Genomic DNA, 22,813 nt, shown 5'->3' on the forward strand with positions numbered 1-22,813 from the left:
CAGTATTACATGACAAGTCAGGTCTTCCAGCATTATATGAGAGGGGAGGATAGAGACACAGGATAACCTGGGGCACTGCAGATAACTATCTTTAGGACAAGACTGATGTAAGGACTTGTAGACAAGGTGAACAAAGAGGAAAAGGGCCACAGTCCAGAAGGACATTAAGGACATGAACCAAGACAGCAGTAGGAAGGACTTAAAGTGGAGGGAGTAAATTATTTGGAGATACGGAAAGAAAACAACAAAAACAAAAAACACCCAACTGGATTAGTGATAGGAGAATACAGGCACCTCTCAGTTTTGTGCTGAGCAAACAAGGAGCTAGATGGTTATACCATAATTTTAAATCATGATCAACAAGGTAAGAAAGTTTCTGTGTTTAGATATGTTAACTTAAGGTGCTTTAGAAACATCCAAGTAGGTAAGTCTAAAAGGCAGCTGGCATTACAAATCTATAAACCTCAAAGAGATCAGTGTTGAAGACAGATTTAAGAGTAAAAATCATCACTAAGAACTGACCACACCCAAAAATGTGTAGAGTAAAAAGTACAGCAGTCCAAGGATTAACACCATAGGGTATATTAACATTTAAAAGGCAAACAAAGGAGGCACTTGATTTTGTTCTTTTGCTCTTAAGCATTCATCTAAAAAAAAAGCCTATCTTTAACCATACTCACAAAATCACTACCATTGTACTTTACAAGCCAGGAGTCAATGCAACTTAATAATATCCGTTGTAAACCTTCACCAGCAACTATAAATGGATTATTTTTCTGTCTTTTGAAATATTCATAATATAGATTATTTTCAATGCTTAAGATTATTGTTTTTAAAAGTCCATACTAGTGAAAACAAGATTAAAAAGTCCTCAGTGATTACTCATTTTAAGTATCAACTGTATATGAGAATGATGCACATGTATGTTGCTTTAAATATTGTTATACATAAGAAAACAATTCCATTTACAACTGCACCAAAAAGAATAAAATACCTAGGAATAAACTTAACCAAAGAGGTGAAAGACCTGTACTCTGAAAACTGTAAAATAGTGATGAAAGAAACTGAAGATGACACAAACGAATGGAAAATTAATCCATGCTCATATACTGGAAGAATTACTGTTGTTAAAATTACCATACTTCCCAAAGCAATCTACAGATTCAATGCAATTCCCATCAAAACACCAATAGCATTTTTCAGAGAAATAGAACAAACAATACTAAAATTTGTGGAACCACAGAAGACCCTGAATAGCTAAAGCAATCTTGAGAAAAAAGAACAAAGCTGGAGGTCTCACAATCCCAGATTTCAAGATACACTACAAAGCTTTAAAAATCAAAACAGCACGGTACTGGCACAAAAATGAGATATACAGACCAACGGAATAGAATAGACATCTCCAAAATAAAAGCCATCCTTATATGATCAATGATCTATCTATTTAATCTATGATAAAGGAGGCAATAAAATACAATGGGGAAAAGTCTCTTAAATAAATGCTGCTGGGAAAACTGGACAGCTACATGCAAAAAGAATGAAACTGGACCACTTTCTTTACACCACTCAAAAATAAACTCAAAATAGATTAAAGACCTAAATGTGAGATCTGAAACCATAAAAATCCTAGAAGAGAATGCAGTAATTTCTCTGTCATCGACCATGACAATGTTTTTCTAGATATGTCTCTTTTTTTGTATAGGGCAAGGGAAACAAAAGCAAACATAAACTATTGGGACTGTTATCAAAATAAAAAGTTTTGCACAGTGAAAAAACTGTCAACAAAAAGGCAAGCTACTGAATGGGAGAAGATATCTGCAAATAATATACCCAATAAGAGGATAATAGCCAAAATATATAAAGAACTTAAACTAACTCAACATCAAAAAATAAACAATCCCATTGAAAGTGGTGTAGAGGACCTGAACAGACATTTATCCAAAGAAGACATACAGATGGTCAACAGACACTTGAAATGATACTCAACATCACTCATCATTAAGGAAATGCAAATCACAATTACAATGAGACATCACCTGTCAAAATGGCTAAACTCAATAACACAAGAAACAACAAGTGTTGGTGAGGATGTGGAAAAAAGGGAAACCTTGTGCACTGTTGAGAATGCAAACTGGTACAGCCACTGCGGAAAATAATATGGAGTTCCTCAGAAAGTTAAAAATGGAACTACCCTATGATCCACTAATCACACTACTGGGTATTTATTTTCCCAAAGAATACAAAAACACTAATTTGAAAGGATATATGCACCCCTTGTTTATTGCAGCTTTACAACAGCTAAGGTACGGAAGCAACCCAAGCATCCACTAGTAGACAAATGGATACTTATATACAAAAGGGAATATTACACAGCCATAAAAAAGAATGAACTCTTGCCATCTGCAACAACATATAGATGGACCTAGAGGATATTATGTGAAGTGAAACAAGTCAGACTGAGAAAATCAAATACCATATAACTTCATTCATATGTAGAAACTTAAAACAAATGAATAAATAAAAAGCAGAATCAGAGCTATAAATACAGAGAACAAATTGATGGTTGCCAGAGGGAAAGGGTTGGGGAAATGGGCAAAAATGGATGAAAAGGAATGGGCGATACAGGCTTCCAGTTATGGAATAAGTCATATCATAGGGAATAGTCAATGATACTGTAATAGTGCTGTATGTGACAGATGGTAACTACACTTGTGGTGAGCACAGTATAATGTATAGAGAAGTTGAGTCCTGTGTTGTATATCTGAAATTAATGTAACATTGTATGTCAACTATACTCAAAGTAAAAAATTTTTAAAGAAAAATAATCTAAATAAATAAATAGTTACACATAAGTCAGAATCTAACTCACAGAAGATGTACAATATATGTTTGTGGTTAATAATAGCATAGACTTAAAACTTAGAAATAAAATAAATTCTCAAAATATTTATGAAATATCACATTTAAAATTAATTCAACAAATAGCTAAAGTAGCATAGTGTAAATTCCCAAAAGGAAATTCCCCTCTACTTTTATGTTTTGCACACCCTTTCAAGAAAAAAGACACACTTTTTAAAATTTATAAAGTGTTATTAAAGTAAATACATTTTCAGTACCTCACTGGTCAACCGTATTAGGAGAGCTGCGGCCTCTGAATATTTGCTTTGGCTTTTTAAGATTTCAGCACTAAGCAATACACATCTTTCAGCCAATACCATATTCCTAAAGAAAAAAAGAAAAGAAAAATATAATTAGCGCTACAATAATATCTTAATACATCATAGTAACCATGTGTTAAATAAAAGCTCCAATTCTAGTTTTTGAATAAAAAGAAATCCATGTTCTTGTTTTCCACTTACCAAAAAGGTTAAAAAGAAAACTTCAGAGAATTCTCATAAGTATTCAAAACTTTTGATCATCATATAATTTCCCGGTAAGAATACAGTGCAAAGTCACATTTTCTATACACAAAACACTAGAACCTAAATGGTATATTTGAACCAGCTGCTGGTTAACAAATAAAACTTGCTATGAACACAAAAGAATACATACATTTCACCATATTTCTTTCTCTTTCCTCATTGCAAACTGTGGTTATGTGTGTTTTAATTTACGGCTACTTCTGGGAATACTTAAGTGTTTTCCATCTAGTAGTACCATTGAGATATTTCAATTGGAGATAACATGAGGGGCAGTGATGCCTAATTGATTCTTGAGCAAAATCTTTGTAAAAACACACAATCAGCTGATTTTTCTTCATGGACTACTATCATCAATAATTAAAAATGATAAAATATCATTATTAAAAATAATAAAATAGAGGCATATGAGTGGCTCCGTTGGTTAGACATCTGACCCTTGATTTCGGCTCAGGGTATAATCTCACAGTCATGAAATTGAGCCCTGTGTTGGCCTCTGCGGCAGGCGTGGAGCCTGCTTTTAAGATTCTCTCTATCCCTCACACTCTGCCCCTCCTTCTCTGTCTCTAAAAAATAATAATAATAATAAATTAAAATATTCTTACTGTGAAATTATAAGATGGAATGCTTTTGCTGGGAAATAGCAAAGTTTTTTATTTTAATTTTCTAATCCTTATATCAAAATTGGCCTTAAAATTGCACAGATTACTAACTTGAAGGTCATTCTGAACAGTGATATTTTAAAAACACAATTTTCTACATTCAAAAGTTATCTGCCATAAGCTTACTACAAATCATGTTTTCTTAGGTTAGTATTTATAAACATCTAAGGTTATTTTAATGAACACAAAAGACTAACTCCTAATTAGTAACATCTACTCATATATAATATGCTCTCTTCTTTTTTTTTTAAGTATATTTATTTTGAGAGAGAGAGAAAGAGAGTGTGGGGGGGCAGAGAGAGAGAGGAAGACAGAGAATTCCAAGCAGGCTACACACCATCAGCACACAGCCCCATGTGGGGCCAGAACTCACAAACCATGACATCATGACCTGAGCCGAAGTCCAATGCTTAACCTACTGAGCCACCCAGGCACCCCTTAAATTAAATGCTCATTTCTTAAAGAGTTTTAAGTAAACTTTATAAACACTCTTACATCTTACACTATTGTTTTACTTATTTTTGTTTGATTCCTCACCTATTTTCTCCATGTGGTCAGTTATTAGTTTACAACGCTACCAAGTCCAAGATTTGATTAATTTGTTTATTCAAGCAACATTTAAAAAAATCATTTTGGGGGTGCCTGAGTGGCTCAGTTGGTTGAGCGTCTGACTTCAGCTCAGGTCATGATCTCGCAGTTTTTGAGTTCGAGCCCCGCGTCAGGCTCTGTGCTGACAGCTCAGAGTCTTGAGCCTGCTTCAGACTCTGTGTCTCTCCATCTCTCGGCCACTCCCCTGCTCATGCTCTGTGTCTCTCTGTCTCTCAATAAATAAACGTTACAAAAAAATTTTTTTCTTAAATCATTTATGTTCATATTTGCAAATCAATCAATGTGATACATCACATCAACAAAAGGTATAAAAACCATGTGATCATTTCAATAGATGCAGAAAAAGCATCTGACAAAGTACAACATCCAGTCACGATAAAAACCCTCAAACAAAGTAAGTTAGAGGAACATACCTCAACATAATAAATTCCTTATATGAAAACCAACAGCAAACATCACGCTCAGTGTATGAGTTTTTTTCCTAAGGTCAGGAACAAGACAAGGATGTCCACTCTCACCACCTTTATTCAACACAGCAGCGGAAGTCCTAACCTCAGCACTCGTACAACAAAAAGGAATAAAGGGCATCCAAATAGGCAAGGAAGAAGTAAAACTTTCACTATTTGCAGATGACATGATACTATACATAGAAAAACTGAAAGACTACACCAAAAAACTACTAGAACTGATGAATGAATTCAGTACAGTTGCAGGATATAAATCCACTGCATTTCTATACACCAATAATGAAATAGCAGAAAGACAAATAAGAAAAAAAATCCATTTACAACTGTCGCAAAAATAATAAAATACCTAGGAATAAACTTACCCAGAGAGATAAAAGACCTGTATTCTAAAAACTGTAAAACACTGATGAAAGAAAGTGAAGACAACACAAACAAACGAAAAGACAATCCATGCTCATGGATTGAAAGAACAAATACTGTTAAAATGTCTATAGTATCTAAATCAATCTACAGATTTAATGCAATCCCTTTCAAAATACCCACAGCATTTTTCATAGAACTAGAACAAATAATCCTAAAATTTATATGGAACAACAGAACCTGAATAGCCAAAGCAAGCTTGAATAAAGAGGAACAAAATTGGAGGTATCACAATTCCAGAGTTCAAGTTTTACTATAAAGCTGCAGTAATCAGGGTGGCTGCAGCCTGGGTGACTCAGTTGGTTAAGTGTCTGACTCTTGATCTCGGCTCAGGTCATGATCTCACAGTTCATGTGTTCAAGCCCCAAGTTGCACTACGCACTGTCAGTGCAGAGCCTGTTTGGGATTCACTCTCTCCCTCTCTCTGTCCCTCCCCAACTCACACTCACTCCCTCTCTAAATAAATAAATAAGTAAGTAAGTAAGTAAGTAAGTAAGTAAGTAAGTAAGACTTAAAAAAAAAAAAGCTGTAGTAATCAAAACAGTATGGCACTGGCACAAAAACAGACACATGGATCACTGGAACACAACAGAAAGCCCAGAAATAAACTCATAATTACATGGTCAACTAATCTTTGATAAACGAGGCACGAATATGCAATGGGAAAAAGTCTCTTCAACAAATGGTATTGGGAAAATTGAACAACTACATGCAAAAGAATGAAACTGGACCACTTTCTTATACCACACACAAAAATAAACTCAAAATGGATTAAGGACCTAAATGTAAGTCCTGAAACTATAAAAATCCAAGAAGAGAGCATAGGCAGTAACTTCTCTGACACTGGCCACAGGAACATCTTTGTAGATGTCTCCCAAGGCAAGAGAAACAAAAGCAAAAATAAAATATTGAGACTACATCAAAATAAAAAGCTTCTGCACAGCAAAGGAAACCAACCACACTACTATCTACTAAATGGAAGACAATCTACTAAAAACAATCTACTAAATGGAAGAAGATATTTGCAAATGACCTGATAAAGGATTAGTACCTAAAATATATAAAGAACATATATAACTCAACACCAATTCCAATTAAGCATCAATCCAATTAAAAAATGGGCAGAAGACATGAACATTTCTCCAAAGAAGACATCCAGATGGCCAAAAGACACATGAAAAGATGCTCAACATCACTCATCACCAGGGAAATGCAAATCAAAATCACAATGAGATATCTCCTCACACCTATCAGAATGGCCAAATTTTGAATTTTTAACAAAAATATCTACATTTTTTAAATAAATAATTTTTAAAAAAATCATTTGGTTCAGGCATTGGAAGTGCTACAAACTCAAGTATTTCCATGACACAATCCCTAACTAAAAAAGGAAACTGGTATAAAGCAGGTAATGGACACCTGGGTGGCTTAGTCAGTTAAGCATCCAGCTCTTGATTTCAGCTCACATCATGATCTCACAGTCATGAGATTGGGCCCCGCATCAGACTCCACACTGAATGTGGAGCCTGCTTGACATTCTCTCTCTCTCTTCCTCTCCCCCTCCCCCACTGCATGTGTGCCCTCTCTCTAAAAAACCAACAAACAAAAAAACATAGATAACCAACGGGGAATACTTGATATTTACTATGATTTGGGGAGAGAAAGGGAATGGATGGCATCATAAAAGAATATTTAAGAAAATCTTTTAAGGATAAACAGGATCTCATCAGTTAAAAGGTGAAGCATGGTATTCTAAGAGGAGGGCATTATAAAAGTAATATTGCATTTCCTGTACTTTAAGAAAATTTATTTACATTTTAATATTTCTGAGATCAGGGAGCTTCTTAAAATGCACATGTATAATGAATGTAGTGTTTCTCATTTATCCCAAAATATATATTAAATGGATGATAAATCTTATCAATTATGATAACTTAGAATGAAGATTATAAAGTAAATTTTTTGCAAAACAATAAGTGTAGACTTAGAAAAAGATGATAGTCTATTGCAGACAGGAGGAAAAAATTGGATTGCCAGACATATCTGGCTATCTGAGTCACTAGGTATTATGCCTTCTCTTTTGCATCATTCCATGTGCCTCTCACCGAAAGCTATGTACCTTGTGAAAACAAGAAAAATCTTCTCAGAGAACGAATATTCAAACTTCTTGAAAGTTTTTTACTACTCTAGTTTCTATGACACCTCACTCTCCTAGTTCTTCTACCTTCTGAACCTCACCTTTTCAGAATCCTTCAATGTGTCCTCCTTCACACAGGGCATATCTCCTGCCAGACTCTCCAAATATAGACATATATATATGTATATATGTATATATGTATATATATATATATATATATATATTTTTTTTTTTTTTTTTTAAATATAGTTTCGAACAGACTGTAAAAGGTAAGAGGTGGGATCCAAAATTGGCTCCACCACTTATTAGCTGCGGCCCTAGAGCAAGTTAAACTCTAAGTTTCATTCTTCTCATCTATAAGTGAGGACAATGATAGTACCCACCATTTCACAGATTTGTTGTAAAGATTCAATGAGCATGTAAATTACTTTGGCATAGTGGCAAATGCTGGGCACACACAAAAAAGTTAATGCTTATTAGTGCTGTTAAAACACTAAAAAACACACTGCTATTACTAATCCTTAAACAACATTATAAGAGACAAGACTGCCTCTTTATCTGTCTTCCAACCCATTCATTCTACATAGAACAGTCAGATCAACCTTCCTGAAAAATCACTTTTATTATGTCAAGGTTCTATGTGAATATTCAGGAACTCTCCATTGCTAATACATAAATCTTAACTACAGCTTAAGAATAACAATAATAAGTGAGAGTGAAGGCTCCCCACACCAATGTCTCTCAAAACACCTTTTCATGTACACCTTCTAACCTAGCCAAGGCTCCATTTCCTTTTACCAGTGATGTTCAACCAAAACATTATTCCTGCCAATCACAATTCCTGAAATATATTCATGGCTGTCAAATCCCCACTACCTTTCTTCTAGATTCATTCCTTAAAAATACTACGAAACCTCCTCTGACCACTTTCTGCACCGGTTCATAGTCTCCTTACAGGTGGTGAGTTCTAACTACTATAGAGTTCCAAGAGAACTCATTATGTGTGAAGAAAACACTTCTCATTTTCTTCCCTGGACTACTATTTAATTTTCTGTGTTCTGCCTATTTAACAAGAAAAATTCAAAATGGCTAACCCCTGGCTTAACAATAGTTTAGGTTAGAGCTAAGCTCACAATAAAATCATCCAATGTAACATATAACCCCAATTTTACATGTAACAAATTCTTAACTACAAATCCAAACAAAAGAGGAAAATAAGGGATGTAAGAAAACACTGACTTTTAAAAAAATCACCTCATCTTATCTGAACATACTGACTTGATTTGGGAGCTTGTTTAAGTTTAAAGCCTGAAAAACAAACAACCATTTACATCTAATAATGATGTAAGTGTTAAATTTACCTCTAAATGGACAGAACATAAACATTCTAGTCACCTACTTGCAGATATCCCTGTATGTCTGGATTGCTGTATCCATGTAATGCGCAGGGTATGGCCTAGGCGCTCCTGGCTGAAGGAAAGCTGACACTGCTGCCATTTCCTAAAGAAAAAGATATTTATACTATTTCAAAAAGAGGAATATTCTTATAGTTTAGCATTTGGAAACCTAAAAATTGGACTGAAGTTTGCTGGGGCTTTTTATGTATGATATAGAAATTTCATGGATTAATGCAGGCTTGAAAAATATATGCTTTTCGTTTTTCAATTCTACAGTCAAATACCAAAGTCTGTCATTCAGAATTTAAATGAGATTTTCAAGAAGACCTGAGAAGCATTTTGAATTATGGTGTATATATACAACTACCAAGTACACCTAGCTTAAGATTCTGCTACCACTTCCTCTCTGTTCTTCCCTATTCCTCAATGAGGAAACAGACCAATGATAAGACCATATAGAGCAAGACAAAATAAAGCACATCTCTTTCTAATTACTGGCATCAGAACAGGCAAAGAGAGCTCTCAACAACTTGAACTATATATATTTTCAGCTATTTACACACTCTAATGTATATCCTATACCATACAAAATGCACAAAGACCTTATTTCTTAGACTTAAATTACTGTCAGTTTTCTAGATCTTTGTATTTCATTTTTAAAAGCCAATCTATTGTCAATGTGTATGCTTTCAGTTAATAATGCAAAAAATATACAATAGTCCTAATGAATTTAGAAATGATGATCCAAATATGGGTTTTGGCTTTCTTAGTAAAATATCCCATGTCCTTTTATAGACCAAGTTTTAATAAAAACTAGAAATAAATGAAACCTTCATAAATTGGGAAGGAAAACTGTTAATGCCAACACTTTTAGGATGAACATATGTATTTATCTGCAACTTTTAAAATAGAAAAAAATACAAATAATTACCTAAAAACCAGAAAATAACTAAAACCTTTAACGTGACAGACTATAGGTTTCATGACAATATAAAATGTATCTGTTACAGAATGTCTTTCCATCCTCAGTACCCAGCAGTGTTTGCTCCAAAATTTACTGAAAAAGCTGAATGAAAATACATTATATCCAGGGGCACCTGGGTGGCTCAGTCAATTAGGTTAAGTGTCTGACTCTTGATTTTAGCTCAGGTCATGATCTCGGTTTATGAGTTTGAGCCCCATGTAGGGCTTTGCACTGACAGTGCAGAGCCTGCTTGGGATTCTCCCTCTTCTTTCTCTGCCCCTCCCGTTCTCTCTCTTTCTCTGTCTGTCTCTCTCTCTCTCTCTCCCTCCCTCTCTCTCTCTAAATATAAATAAACTTAAAGAAAAAGCATTATACCCATGTGACAAAGTATACTACAGCTCTGAAACATGGTTTCTTAACTACTTTATATTTTAACTAATGTAATGAATACACATATGCTTCTATATTATACAAAAAAGCAAATATGCATTGAACATACGGTATACTATATTGTACAAAATACCCATTTACTACATACAAACAATATATATTACGTATATTAAAGGGTACTAAGAAAAAATCCTGTGAGGAAAATATGCCCCCAAATTCTAAGTTATTTTCTAATTCTGCAAGTGTTAAATCAATATACATTCAAACAAAACTGACATAATTTTTACAGATCTGGTGAGAACATTCAGAATGATCACCCCCAGCTATTATATCAAACCATTAAATCATTTCTTATAGTCATCAATAACAGAGCAATACTTTTTACAAAAATTTTCATCAAGAACCACAGTGATCTACTTACCCTTCAGTTAGTTAAGGTAGTTATATAACTGAACTACAAAAAAACAGTATTAAGAATTCCTATTACTGGTTTTGCTATGATACTTAATTTTAAAGATAGCATAACTAAATACCTTCTACAATTTTCAGCTAAAAGGGCAAGCAATATAGTCTGTTCTACTACAACATATTTTGACCTTATCAATTAGCTAAATATGTGAATGGTAAATAGGAAAGTGGTATCAACACAAATAAAATTTGTATTCATTTATAAACAATTTTTCTTGGGCAAGGGGATCAAAAATAGCAAATATAAAATTATAACCTTCAGCAGGAAAGGAGCAAGCCCTAAGCTCAGCTGTTGCACAAGCAGGAGCTCCCTTTATCTGTATTTTACAGAAAACGAATGCCTGAGTTTTGGTGCTCACTGACTCTCTCTCTAGAGAAGTACATGCCCAGTGTAAATGCACAGTTCTTGGCTCAAGACAGCTTCACTTCGCTCCACGCTCCCCATCATGGCACCATAACGGATTAGGAGCTCTTCTCCGCCTCTACTCCCAGCCAGTACTGAAATACTGGTTCTGTGTGTGTGTGTGTGTTTTAATGCCTTTAAGTAACTTCTAGGCATGATGGAGCAGCCTCACTAGATTACATATATCATCTCTCAAGGTACAAATTTTGTGTTCTTGTTTGTACTTTGTTTTAAAAGATACATACATAGGTTTTAAGAAGACTTCCCGACCCTATTTTTCTCCATGGCCTATTATTTTTAGGACAGTTTTATAGACTACAAGGATTTTCAGGTATACATATATTATGTTATAGCAGATATACCTTTATTTTCCATTGCTAAACTGTTTTTTCTCATACAGTTGCTATTAATACCACCACCTAAATGGCTTAAATACAGTATTTATCAGATTATAGATAAAAATGAAAAAGCTTACACACCATAAAACCACTGACATTTTTTTGCCATACCTTTATAAAGACCTACCTAAATACAAGCAATGAATTAGCAAGTACATAATGTAAAATTTTATCAATTCATAAATATGTTATATTTATGAAATAACATTAAGTATTTATTATTTCATATCCATATAGTCATCATTTTAGATGACTATAATAAAAGATTACAGAATGTCTGGCCAAGGACAATTCATGTAAGTTTTCAAACACTTCAATTTATAAAGATAGCATATTTTAAGTTCCTGAACAAGGTTTTCAAAAGTTAGATGTTTTTCATTAAAAATATTACAGGAAGGGGCACCTGGGTGGATCAGTCAATTAAGCATCTGACTCATGATTTTGGCTCAGGTCATGATCTCATAGTTCGTGGAATTGAGCCTGCACTGTCAGCACAGAGCCTGGTTGGAGTTCTCTCTCTCTCTCTCTCTCTCTCTCTCTCTCTCCCTCCCTCCCTCCCTCCCTCCCTCCCTCCCTCTCTCTCTCAAAATAAATATTTTTTTCGCTCTCTCAGAAATAAAGAAACTTTAAATTTTTTTTTTCTTTTTTTTTAAAAGGGGCGCCTGGGTGGCTCTGTCGGTTAAGCGTCAGACTTTGGCTCAGGTCATGATCTCGCAGTTTGCTAATTCGAGCCCTGTGTCAGGTTCTGTGCTGACAGCTCAGAGCCTGGAGCCTGCTTTGGATTCTGTGTCTCCCTCTCTCTGCTCCTCTCCCGCTCATGCTCGCACTCTCTCTCTCTCTCTCTCTCTCTCAGAAATAAAGAAACTTAAAAAAAAATTTTTTTTTTAACATTACAGGGGCACCTGGGTAGCTCTGTCGGTTTAGCATCCAACTTCACTCAGGTCATGATCTCAGAGTTCATGAGTTTGAGCCCCACATCAGGCTCTCTGCTGTCAATGCAGAGCCCGCTGCAGATCCTCTGTCCCTCTCTCTCTCTGCACCTCCCTGCTCATGCTCTCTCTCTCAAAAGTAAACATTTAAAATTACAGAAGTGAAAAGGAAAAGTAATATAATTTTGCAATTTTAGCTTTACATTTTTAAGTTGCCTATTTTAGTTTTATACACACATAATATTAAAATAAATGCAAAATAAGTGGCAATTACTAACAAGCGCCTACATGATAATTCCCAATGAAATATTTATTCTCATACTTTTTTGTTCTTCGCACTTTGTTTACAAGCTTACATACTCTTAAAGTGATTATGCAGAATGCAACAGTGATTTTACTCTTTTCTACACACAGAAAGCAAATTACGCATATACATATGACAACTTTAAAAGAACATGAAAATGTTATAAGGCAACAAGTATATTAAATTCTCTCTGGGATGCCTGGGTGGCTCAGTCAGTTAAGCGTCCGACTCTGGGTTTCGGCTCAGGTCATGATCTCGCAATTTGTGGGTTTGAGCCCCGCATCTGGCTCTGCACTGACAGCCTGCTTGGGATTCTCTCCTCTCTGCCCCTCCCCTGCTCATGCTCACTCTCTCTCCCTTTCAAAATAAATTTCTGACACACCAAGGTTTACATATCAATTATAAAAACTAACATAGCTGATGCTTACTGACAGCTTATAACATACAAGGTAGTGTGCTAGGCACATCACATGCCCTTATACCTCTTCATCCAACCCTATGCCTTAAGGGTTCACATTGTACAGGCGAAAAAACTGAGGCTTAGAGATGTTCAATACATGCCTAGATGACAGTTTGTCTCACACCAAAGTACATGTTCTTAACCAATATATAGTCTTACATCAGAAAAAAACATTTAAGCAATTTTAAAATATTTTTCAGTAGCTCTAAAAGCATCTGCTAAAAAAAAATTACTGAATATAATAACAGAAACTCAATTAAATTTTGAAAGCATACACAAAAATTAGAAGGTACTAGACAAAGCTAAGACATCAACCATTATATCTGACCACGTTTAAACCAGTTTGAGGAAAATCCATCAATTCAGCATAAACTAATTCAAAACCCATAAAGCATTATGTCCTCTTTGAGTACAACTTTATCTCTAGGTATTTTGTTTTCCATTTCATAAAGAGATTTCTAAATCATTTATGACAACAAAAATAAGAAATTATAATATTACAGAATACCAACCAATGCACCAGCTGCATAGAGCATTGCTTGATCATTAAGAAAATCTTTCTTTGCAGTATGATAGCAACTATAAGCCAAATCATAATGCTGCACCAAAAAGCATAAGTCAGCCATTTTTCGGATTTGAAGCTCTGGTGCTTCCGGCGGATACCTATAAATATAAAATGAATTAAGAAAGGAATTTATAATTTATAACCCCTGAACCATCAAATATTATAAAATGTCTAACAAGCTAGACAACTGAGTCTAAAATATTAGGAAAACTAATCTGATTCAACAAGAATTCTGTCTCCAGTGGGAGACTGTCATTTCTCAAAGACATTTGGAAACATTTGTATTTATATAATTTATAGCCCTATACTGAGAACTTCTCAACAAGAGGCAAGAAATTTTTCCATGGTCAAATTATTAGGCAAATGGTCAATTCTAGGTAACTCACTATACATACAACCACAAAAAACACAAAAACCCAAAATGAACTTTATTTTCCCTTGAAACAAAATTTTCTAAATATATGCCATGGCTCAGAACCACTAGACCACAATATTTTATTTAGATGAGTTATTAATGAATATTTGTTCTAATTCCATCTTTTTACAAATAGGGAAAGAAACCCAAAGTAAGGGACTTTCTCCATTGTTATTTATTTTTAGATACCCGATTCCCTAATGGTTTAAAAACATTTTTTAATATAATTAACTTATAGTCACTGTTCTTATCTACTGAAGTTTTAACAAACATGAAACTAAAAAACTAAAGAGATAATTTTTTGCAGGACATCACACAGTCACACACCAATCAGAGTTAAACAGAGGAAAAACAAAAACAATAATATTTTACTCACAGCAATCCAGATGTATTTTTCAGCTCATTAATGCTTTTTTCTGGAACTTTACTGCCACTAAACCATTTTTTAGTTGCAGAAAATAGAGATCGACTTAAACCTTTTCTTGATATTAGCTACCAAAAAAAAGAGTATACGTTACAAATATGAGATTTAGTATTTTACTTTTACATACAATATATTCTAAATAACTAAAAAGCTTTAATAGTGAGCAAATATTCATTTTAACAACACTGATTTAAAGAAAATTGTCTAATATGCTGGCAAAATCCCTAATGTAAATAAGTATCTTCTAGGATTTAAGAGAATTTCATCACTGACAGTGATGCCAATAAATACTAGCATTAGTCTATCTTAAAAAAAAAAAAACAACTTCAAGTACTTTAAATAACTTATACTACTATATTCCCAAATTTACTCTTTACTGAAAATTTAAAAATACTAATCCGAACAATTAAATCTTACCTGATCATTTAATTGCCGAATCGTTTTCTCTATATGTGGCAAAAGGCCCCGAAAAGTGAACTCTTGTATAAACTGTCGAATTCTATCATGATCAGTAAGGGTTAAACATGCACCATGAATAATTCCAGTATTTGCTTTCTTTGTTTCATGTAATGATGAAGCAGATTTTACATGATCTGGGCCATCAATGCTGTTAGAAGCGTCACTGGATGAGTCCAACTGAAGTGGGTGAGCTCTAAAGTTATTTGGTAAGCCATCTACTGAAAAACAGATCTTTCTTTTACTTTCAGAATGCAACAGAAAATTGTGATATTACTACCATACTGCTAAAGAAAAAAAAAAAGAATGTTGGAACCCTTCATCTTTCTGTGTATCTCAGAAGTCTAAGATACAATAACATTAACATTTTCCCTCCTAAAACTACAGGACTTGGGTTAATATTTGTTACATGTAATAGCAATTTAAAGATTTTAAATAGGGGAGCCTGGGTGGCCCAGTCAGTTAAGCATCCAAATTCTTGATTTCGACTCAGGGCGTGATCTCAGGGTTTGGACAGCACAGAGCCTGCTTGGGATTCTCTCCCACCTCTCTCTCTGCGCCTCCCTCTCCCCACCCCTGGCTGGCATGTGAATGCATATGCTCTTTCTCTCAAACTTAAAAAAAATTAGATTCATATAAATAAATGAAGAAAATTACAGTGTTAAAATAATATAACGAATAAATTTAAATAACACAACTAAGCAATAACAAAAATTTTAACAAAACAATTTTAGAGGGGCGCCTGGGTAGCTCAGTCTGTTGAACATCTGACTTTGGCTCAGGTCATGATCTCAAGGTTTGTAAGTTTGAGTCCCATGTCAAGCTCTGTGCAGACAGCTCAGAGCCTAGAGCCTACTTTGGATTCTGTGTCTCCCTCTCTCTCCACCCTCCTCTGCTCGTGCACTCTCTCTCTCAAAATTAAACATTAAAAAAATTTAAAAAACATTTGTAGAACTATCACTATCAAAAACTGTAATTTAGGGGCGCCTGGGTGGCTCAGTTGGTTAAGCGTCCGACTTCAGCTCAGGTCATGATCTCGCGGTCCGTGAGTTCGAGCCCCGCATCAAGCTCTGTGCTGACCGCTCAGAGCCTGGAGCCTGTTTCGGATTCTGTGTCTCCCTCTCACTCTGACCCTCCTCCATTCATGCTCTGTCTCTCTCTGTCTCAAAAATAAATAAACGTTAAAAAAAAAAATTAAAAAAACAACTACTGTAATTTAAAATACAGAAATAAAGCTCTCAAAATCATGTCAACTTTGGGAATAATTAATGCTGCACACAGTATCTTCCCCCTTGCCTCCTAAAAAATTTTTAAAAGAAATAGTACATATTACTCTCGGTAAACAAATTTTTAAATGTCAAAAAACGTCAAACTCAAATGCCTCAAAAAACTCTTCAAATGAGAAGCCCATTTTATTTTTATTATGAAAATTTCCCCCATCTTTTATCTATGAAGATTAGCATGCTTTGACAACAGTGCAGATTTTCAACTAAAAGAGAAACTTAGAGAAAGTGTATCAAGACCTTTGACTTCGTTATCTAATCCATCCAATGAAAGCAAGTTACTATCAGAATTCTTATTTGAAGTTATAGTACAAGGGCCATCTTCATATGATTCCTATCAAAATAAAATAAAAAAGCATTAGCAGTTAGTTAATTAATCATGTTTAAGATATCACCAAATCCATCAACAACTGTGGTTTTTCTGCTGACTATATGCCTCATTTATTTGTTTTAGCAAGACACTTTCTTTTTAGTCCTCCAAATTCTTAATTTCTTTCATATATTTTATCATTCTAATCCACACCTACTATATTCCTAAACGCCCTTTTACGTTCAATCTACTATCCTAATTCTTCTGAATTCAAATGATCTCTACCTCAGTTTACCTGTTTATATGTAATAAGTACATGAATACCTGCAGAGTTGTCTGAAGTAAGAAATAAATGCCAAGAGAGAAGGACTACTAGAGTCAGGCAGGGGAAAATAAGAGGATGGTATGAAATCTCCTGGGTTATGGACATGTGTTAACAGGTTGGAGTAAATTCTGAATATATCACAGTGCATTAGAAATATATCCAATGCAATGTTTATTTTTACAAAGGCACTGGTTTCTCAGTCACAAAACAAACTTAAAATAAAAATACCCAGACTAATTTGAGGTATTATTCTGAGTGTCATGCTTTGAGGGAAATTACAAACTAGTACTTAATAAGATAAAAGCGATCAGGACAAGAAACTGCCACTCAAGAAAGTTGAAAAAAGTGGTTATATTTAGCCTGGTAAATACAGAAGGGGACACAAAAACTATCCTTCTACATTTTGAAAGGTGACTTAATGAAAAACTGGTCCCAAAGGACCAAGGAGTATAAGCTAAGGGAGATAATTTTTGGTTGATCCTCCAGCTGTTCAGACATGAAGAGAGTACTAGATGAGGTTATTCATAGGTAAAGGAAATTAAAATAGATTAGGGGTTAGGTTTGATAAGCTTTAAAACTATCCTCCAGGAGTGCCTGGATGACTCAATCTGTTAAGCGTCCGGCTATTGATTTTGGTTCAGGTCAAAATCTCACAGTCGTGGGATTGAACCCTGCATCAGGCTCCATGTAGAACCTGCTTGAGAGTGTCTCTCTCTCTCTCTCTTGCTCTCTGCCCCTCTCCCCTGCTTGCTCTCTCAAAATAAAAAATAAAAACAATAATAAAAAATCTATCCTCCAATCCTGGCATCTAGCTATAGAATTTCTGATACCTCTGTCTTCTTTAAAAGTTCTCAAACTGGTCAATTTGACTTATGTTTCCCTTCCTTAGAATGATTGGACTCTAAATTCCATTTTTGGGGGACGCCTGGGTGGCTCACTTAGTTAAACATCTGACTCTTAATTTCAGCTCAGGTCATGATGTCACAGTTTGTAAGATTCAGCCCCACATCGGGCTCTGCACTGACAGTATGGAGCCTGCTTGGGATTCTCTCTCTCCCTCTCTCTCTCACTGCCCGTCCCCTGCTTGCTCACACACCCTTTCTCAAATAAACACTAAAAATAATAATAAATTCCATTTTTCAATATTGTCCCTATTCTGAGTGTGGCCCTGAAGGACCATTTTTTTAAATAAAACTCCTTCATATGCAACTGGTTTTTCTTTTTTTCTCACTTTTTCCCAGCACTTTCTTAAAGTGAGTAAATATCAGTATAACACTATATTTGGATGAAAAATTCCATATATTAGATAGAAAAATAAGGCAAACAGATTATTAAACAATATTTATATTAAGACATCAAAAATCACAAACTTTATAATTGTTATTTTAAAAAGAATATCATAGAGTACCCAATGTAATTCAAATGTACAGAACACAACTATATTTTCATTTACTTACAAAATCCCCCTTCTACACACACACACAGAAAAGTCAACTCCTGATTATCTGAACTAAACATGGGAACTTCATATTTGACTACTACCAAGTGGCATACAATTCTATCTTAGAAGTTCAACAGACCATGAAACCTTATACCTACCCACTTCAACTAATAGGCAATTAACATTAGACTAGGACTCTAGATTAAGAAAGGAGAAAATTAGGAAGAAATAACACTTCCTGAAAATTCAGAAGGAAAGGAAATCAAAGGAAAGTTAGGGAAAAAAGCCCACCCACCTAAAAAGTATGAGCTCCAAAAGGTGGCCATAAGAACAGCATGTTGAAAATGAAGGAAGGCAACCCCAGAGCATGTGGATAATAAAGAATTGACTGTAAGCATTCATAAGGAATTATATGTACAAGTAAAAACTTCTATTCTCTACATGTCTAGCCAATCTCATTCAATTCTTATGTAATTCACTTTTCATTTTTTTAAGAAAAGATCAATTAATACGGACATTATATACCTGAATGGAATACATATAAGGGATTATGTGTTAGTTAAAAACAGTTTTAAACCACTGAATTAAGAGCTCACATGCTGATAGATCAGAACTAGCTAGATTCCACAAAATAAATAAACAATTCTACTAGTTAAACGAAGACTTAAAAAATTCTACAGTGATGCCATTATGTCATAAAACTGAAATACAGCTTTTGTGGTTTGCTTCATGGTTGTTTTTTACATATACCTGGTTTTGAATACTATTTTTCTGAAGATACTGACTCCAAGGATCTGGTATCTGTTCATCTGATGCTCGATTAGATGTTCGAGAATTAATTTTAAGTAAATAGCAACCCTGAGTTCCATATTTCTGTTTCATTTCTTCATAAATTGATTCAGCTCTAAAATAAAAAATGGAAAAAAGTTTGTAGTAAATGGAGAGCATACCTTAGGCAATAACAGATATTAAAATAATGCAAAAATAATCCACAAAAAGGCAGAACAGAAAAGCAGATATAAAATAGTAAAAAAATTAAAACAAAGATCATGACCCTAACTGAAATTTAGCTAGCTTGGATATCACCTTAAAGCAGAGTTAACAAAATGTGCTTCAACTGTCAAAGAGACCATTCTGGTGGTCAAACTAGTTGAACTACAGTAAACAAAACCAGCAGACCACCTCCAAGCCTTCCATTTACTAATGTGCACTGTAAATTTCCAAAGAATGGCTTCAAACTTCTAGATCAAGAACTCTTTCAACTGTAAGTACCAGGCTTTAGGGAAGAAGCTTTTGGAAATTCCATCTGAGAAAACAAACATTTATCAAAAAACGTAAGCGCCGAAACAGAAAAGTATAGCACCCCAAAACTTACAAAACATCTTTCACTGCTACAGTTTATCCTTCCCTTAGCTGTCTTCAAAGGGACACAGTTCAAAGACAGAAAAGGAAAGAAAACTCAAGAAGAGCAGCTGACTTATTTATTACATAAAATCCACCCTTTTTTCTTGCAAAATTTATAATAGCTGAATCCATGAGTTACATCTTAGATGCAATAAAAAGTAGTTTTATTGCCATAGTTTAAGTTAACTAAGCTATGCTAGCTGGTAGTGATAACACAGCCTAGGAAGCAAACAGCATATTCTGATGAAAACTGAAATTTTAGTACATAGGGCTAATCTAATTTAAATGGTATCTTTTTAAGTCAATCAGCCATCTGGGGGGGTGGAGGGGGAAGAGAAAACTTTGTATTATATTTAAATGCAAAAGATAATACTATACAAGTAACATGCCTGCCAGACTACCGAATCATATTTACACACTATAAAATTAAGGCTGGATTAATAAAAGTTATAAATGTATACAAGCAGATATAAGTATATGTATGTGTATATACACTCAAGTACAATAAAATAAACTGCTCACTTTACCAGTGATACTGCTAAAGATATGAACCACTGATCTAATACCTGAATTACCACTTAAATATCCTAGTTACAACCCTTCAATATGAAAGATACATATCATATTCTATAGATAGAAACTAATTTTAATAGCCAGTTCAAATTATTTCTATTTACATAGTATACTTCATCCACAGGCTACAGCCTGTATATGATTTCAGAAAAAATCGTAAATATTAATTATTCCTCAGAAAAGTTCTTTGGTTATAAAGGAAAATTTATGGGGTGCCTAGCTAGTTCAGTCAGTGGAGCATACGACTCTTGACATTGGGGTTGTAAGTTCAAGCCCCAGGTTGGGTATAGAGACTACTTAAAAATAAAATCTTTCAAATAAATTAATTAAAATAATAAATACGTAAAAGGAAAATTTATTTAAAAGGTAATGATATGTGCTCAAAACAATGGCAAGAAATGATTATTTGATTGTATATCCTAAATGGCACTGATTTATCAGACTGACAATTTTAAACAAAAAATTAATTTGATCCACATCCCAAATCAAAAGTCAAAATAAACTCCAAAACCATAAAAATAAAATTGCTTTTTATGTTATCTTATTTTTTAAGAACTTACTATATTTTTAAAGATAAGTTAATCATTTGTTCCAAAGATAAAAGGACTACGGCAAATCACTAGTAATGAATATTAAAGGACATGTAAGAAATGTCTGGGGACACCTGGGTGGCTCAGTCACTAAACATCTGACTTCAGCTCAAGTCATGATCTCATAGTTTCTGAGTTCAAGTCCCGCTTCGGGTGAGCTCGAGCACCACTTCAGGTGAGCATAAGGGGAGCACAAAACCCTTCTTCAAGGTGAGTTCAAGCCCCAGGTGAGGCCCACTTCTCTATCTCTCTCTGCCCTTCGCTCACACTGTGCCCATTCTCAGAAGGAAAGACAGAAAGAAAGACAGACACAAAGGAAGGAAGGGAGGAAGGAAGGAAGGAAGGAAGGAAGACAGATGGACAGAAAGAGAGAAAGAGAGAGAGAGAGAGAGAGAAAGAAAGGAAGAAAGAAAGGAAGGAAGGAAGGAAGAAAGAAAGAAAAGAAAGAAAGAAAGAAAGAAAGAAAGAAAGAAAGAAAGAAAGAAAAGAAAGAAAGGAAGGAAGGAAAGGAAAGGAGAAGAGAAGAGAAGAGAAAATAAAGAAATGTCTGCATGTTTTTGAGACTATGAAAATATCAAGGCTAAAAATACAAAGTGACAATAGGGTAAAGAGTGGAAACAGAAATGCCCTTAAAAAAAATCAAGAAATGGGGCGCCTGGGTGGCGCAGTCGGTTAAGCGTCCGACTTCAGCCAGGTCACGATCTCGCAGTCCGTGAGTTCAAGCCCCGCGTCAGGCTCTGGGCTGATGGCTCGGAGCCTGGAGCCTGTTTCCGATTCTGTGTCTCCCTCTCTCTCTGCCCCTCCCCCGTTCATGCTCTGTCTCTCTCTGTCCCAAAAATAAATAAAAAACGTTGAAAAAAAAAATTAAAAAAAAAAAGTCAAGAAGTGAAAAGTTAAAAGGAAAACTGAGAAAAGAAAAAAAAATGAGAAAGTAAGAAATAACAGCTAAGACCTACAAGTGTAAAATGGCAGGCACTTTGGTACAAAGATTGTAGTAACAGATATATATTGAAAGCAAAGTTTGGATAAGCATATGAAATCTAACATAAAATAACTTGGCTGTTGAACATAACAAAGATATAGTTAAATGTTTTATTAGTATTTTTACTTTCTTAGATAAAAAAATACATCTAAAATTTAAATAAAATGTGCAAACTAATATCTAATCATATAACAGGGAAACATTTTTAGTTAAAAAAATAAAGCTTACCTCTGTTCATCTCCTGCACTTACATCATGTAAAAGTACATAATATTTAAGTGTATTTGGTATAAACCACTTGGGGTAGGAATAGTCACTGTTGTGCTGAATTCGATGCTGTTCTTGTGATAACTTTGAAAACTGTTCCACAGGTTCAGCTTCACTAGATGATGCTACCAACATACCTTGTAAACCATATTAAGGTAATTATCACTTATCACTAAATGATACATATTATCCTATTAAAATAAACTTTGAGGAAATTTTCTAAGCTAAAAAATCTGATTTCATAGATTTTCACTGCAAACACAAAATAATTTCTCCAGCATTTCCAAATAACTCAAGGTTTTAAATCTCAAATACTTTTTTGACGATGGTTTTTAGGTCATTTACATATATA

The 22,813-nt window shown here is 34.4% G+C and overlaps 1 protein-coding gene across 3 annotated transcripts in view; it reads right to left on the reverse strand.

The window, feature by feature from the left end:
* The window catches only part of TRAPPC8 (trafficking protein particle complex subunit 8), an 83,185-nt gene that overhangs the window by 45,908 nt on the left and 14,464 nt on the right, over nucleotides 1-22,813 (reverse strand). For 2 of the 3 annotated variants that reach the window (XM_047828519.1, XM_047828521.1), the window contains exons 4-11: nucleotides 22,424-22,598; nucleotides 19,397-19,550; nucleotides 16,811-16,904; nucleotides 15,249-15,508; nucleotides 14,784-14,899; nucleotides 13,940-14,090; nucleotides 9,114-9,214; nucleotides 3,117-3,222 (exon numbers count right to left, since the gene is read on the reverse strand). In XM_047828519.1, the coding sequence (XP_047684475.1) occupies nucleotides 3,117-3,222; nucleotides 9,114-9,214; nucleotides 13,940-14,090; nucleotides 14,784-14,899; nucleotides 15,249-15,508; nucleotides 16,811-16,904; nucleotides 19,397-19,550; nucleotides 22,424-22,598 (1,157 nt within the window). The remainder of the gene's footprint in view (nucleotides 1-3,116; nucleotides 3,223-9,113; nucleotides 9,215-13,939; nucleotides 14,091-14,783; nucleotides 14,900-15,248; nucleotides 15,509-16,810; nucleotides 16,905-19,396; nucleotides 19,551-22,423; nucleotides 22,599-22,813) is intronic. The other variant, XM_047828520.1, reaches the window with a different exon arrangement.

Source organism: Prionailurus viverrinus, chromosome D3 (assembly GCF_022837055.1).
Source record: "Prionailurus viverrinus isolate Anna chromosome D3, UM_Priviv_1.0, whole genome shotgun sequence".
NCBI lineage: Eukaryota > Metazoa > Chordata > Mammalia > Carnivora > Felidae > Prionailurus > Prionailurus viverrinus.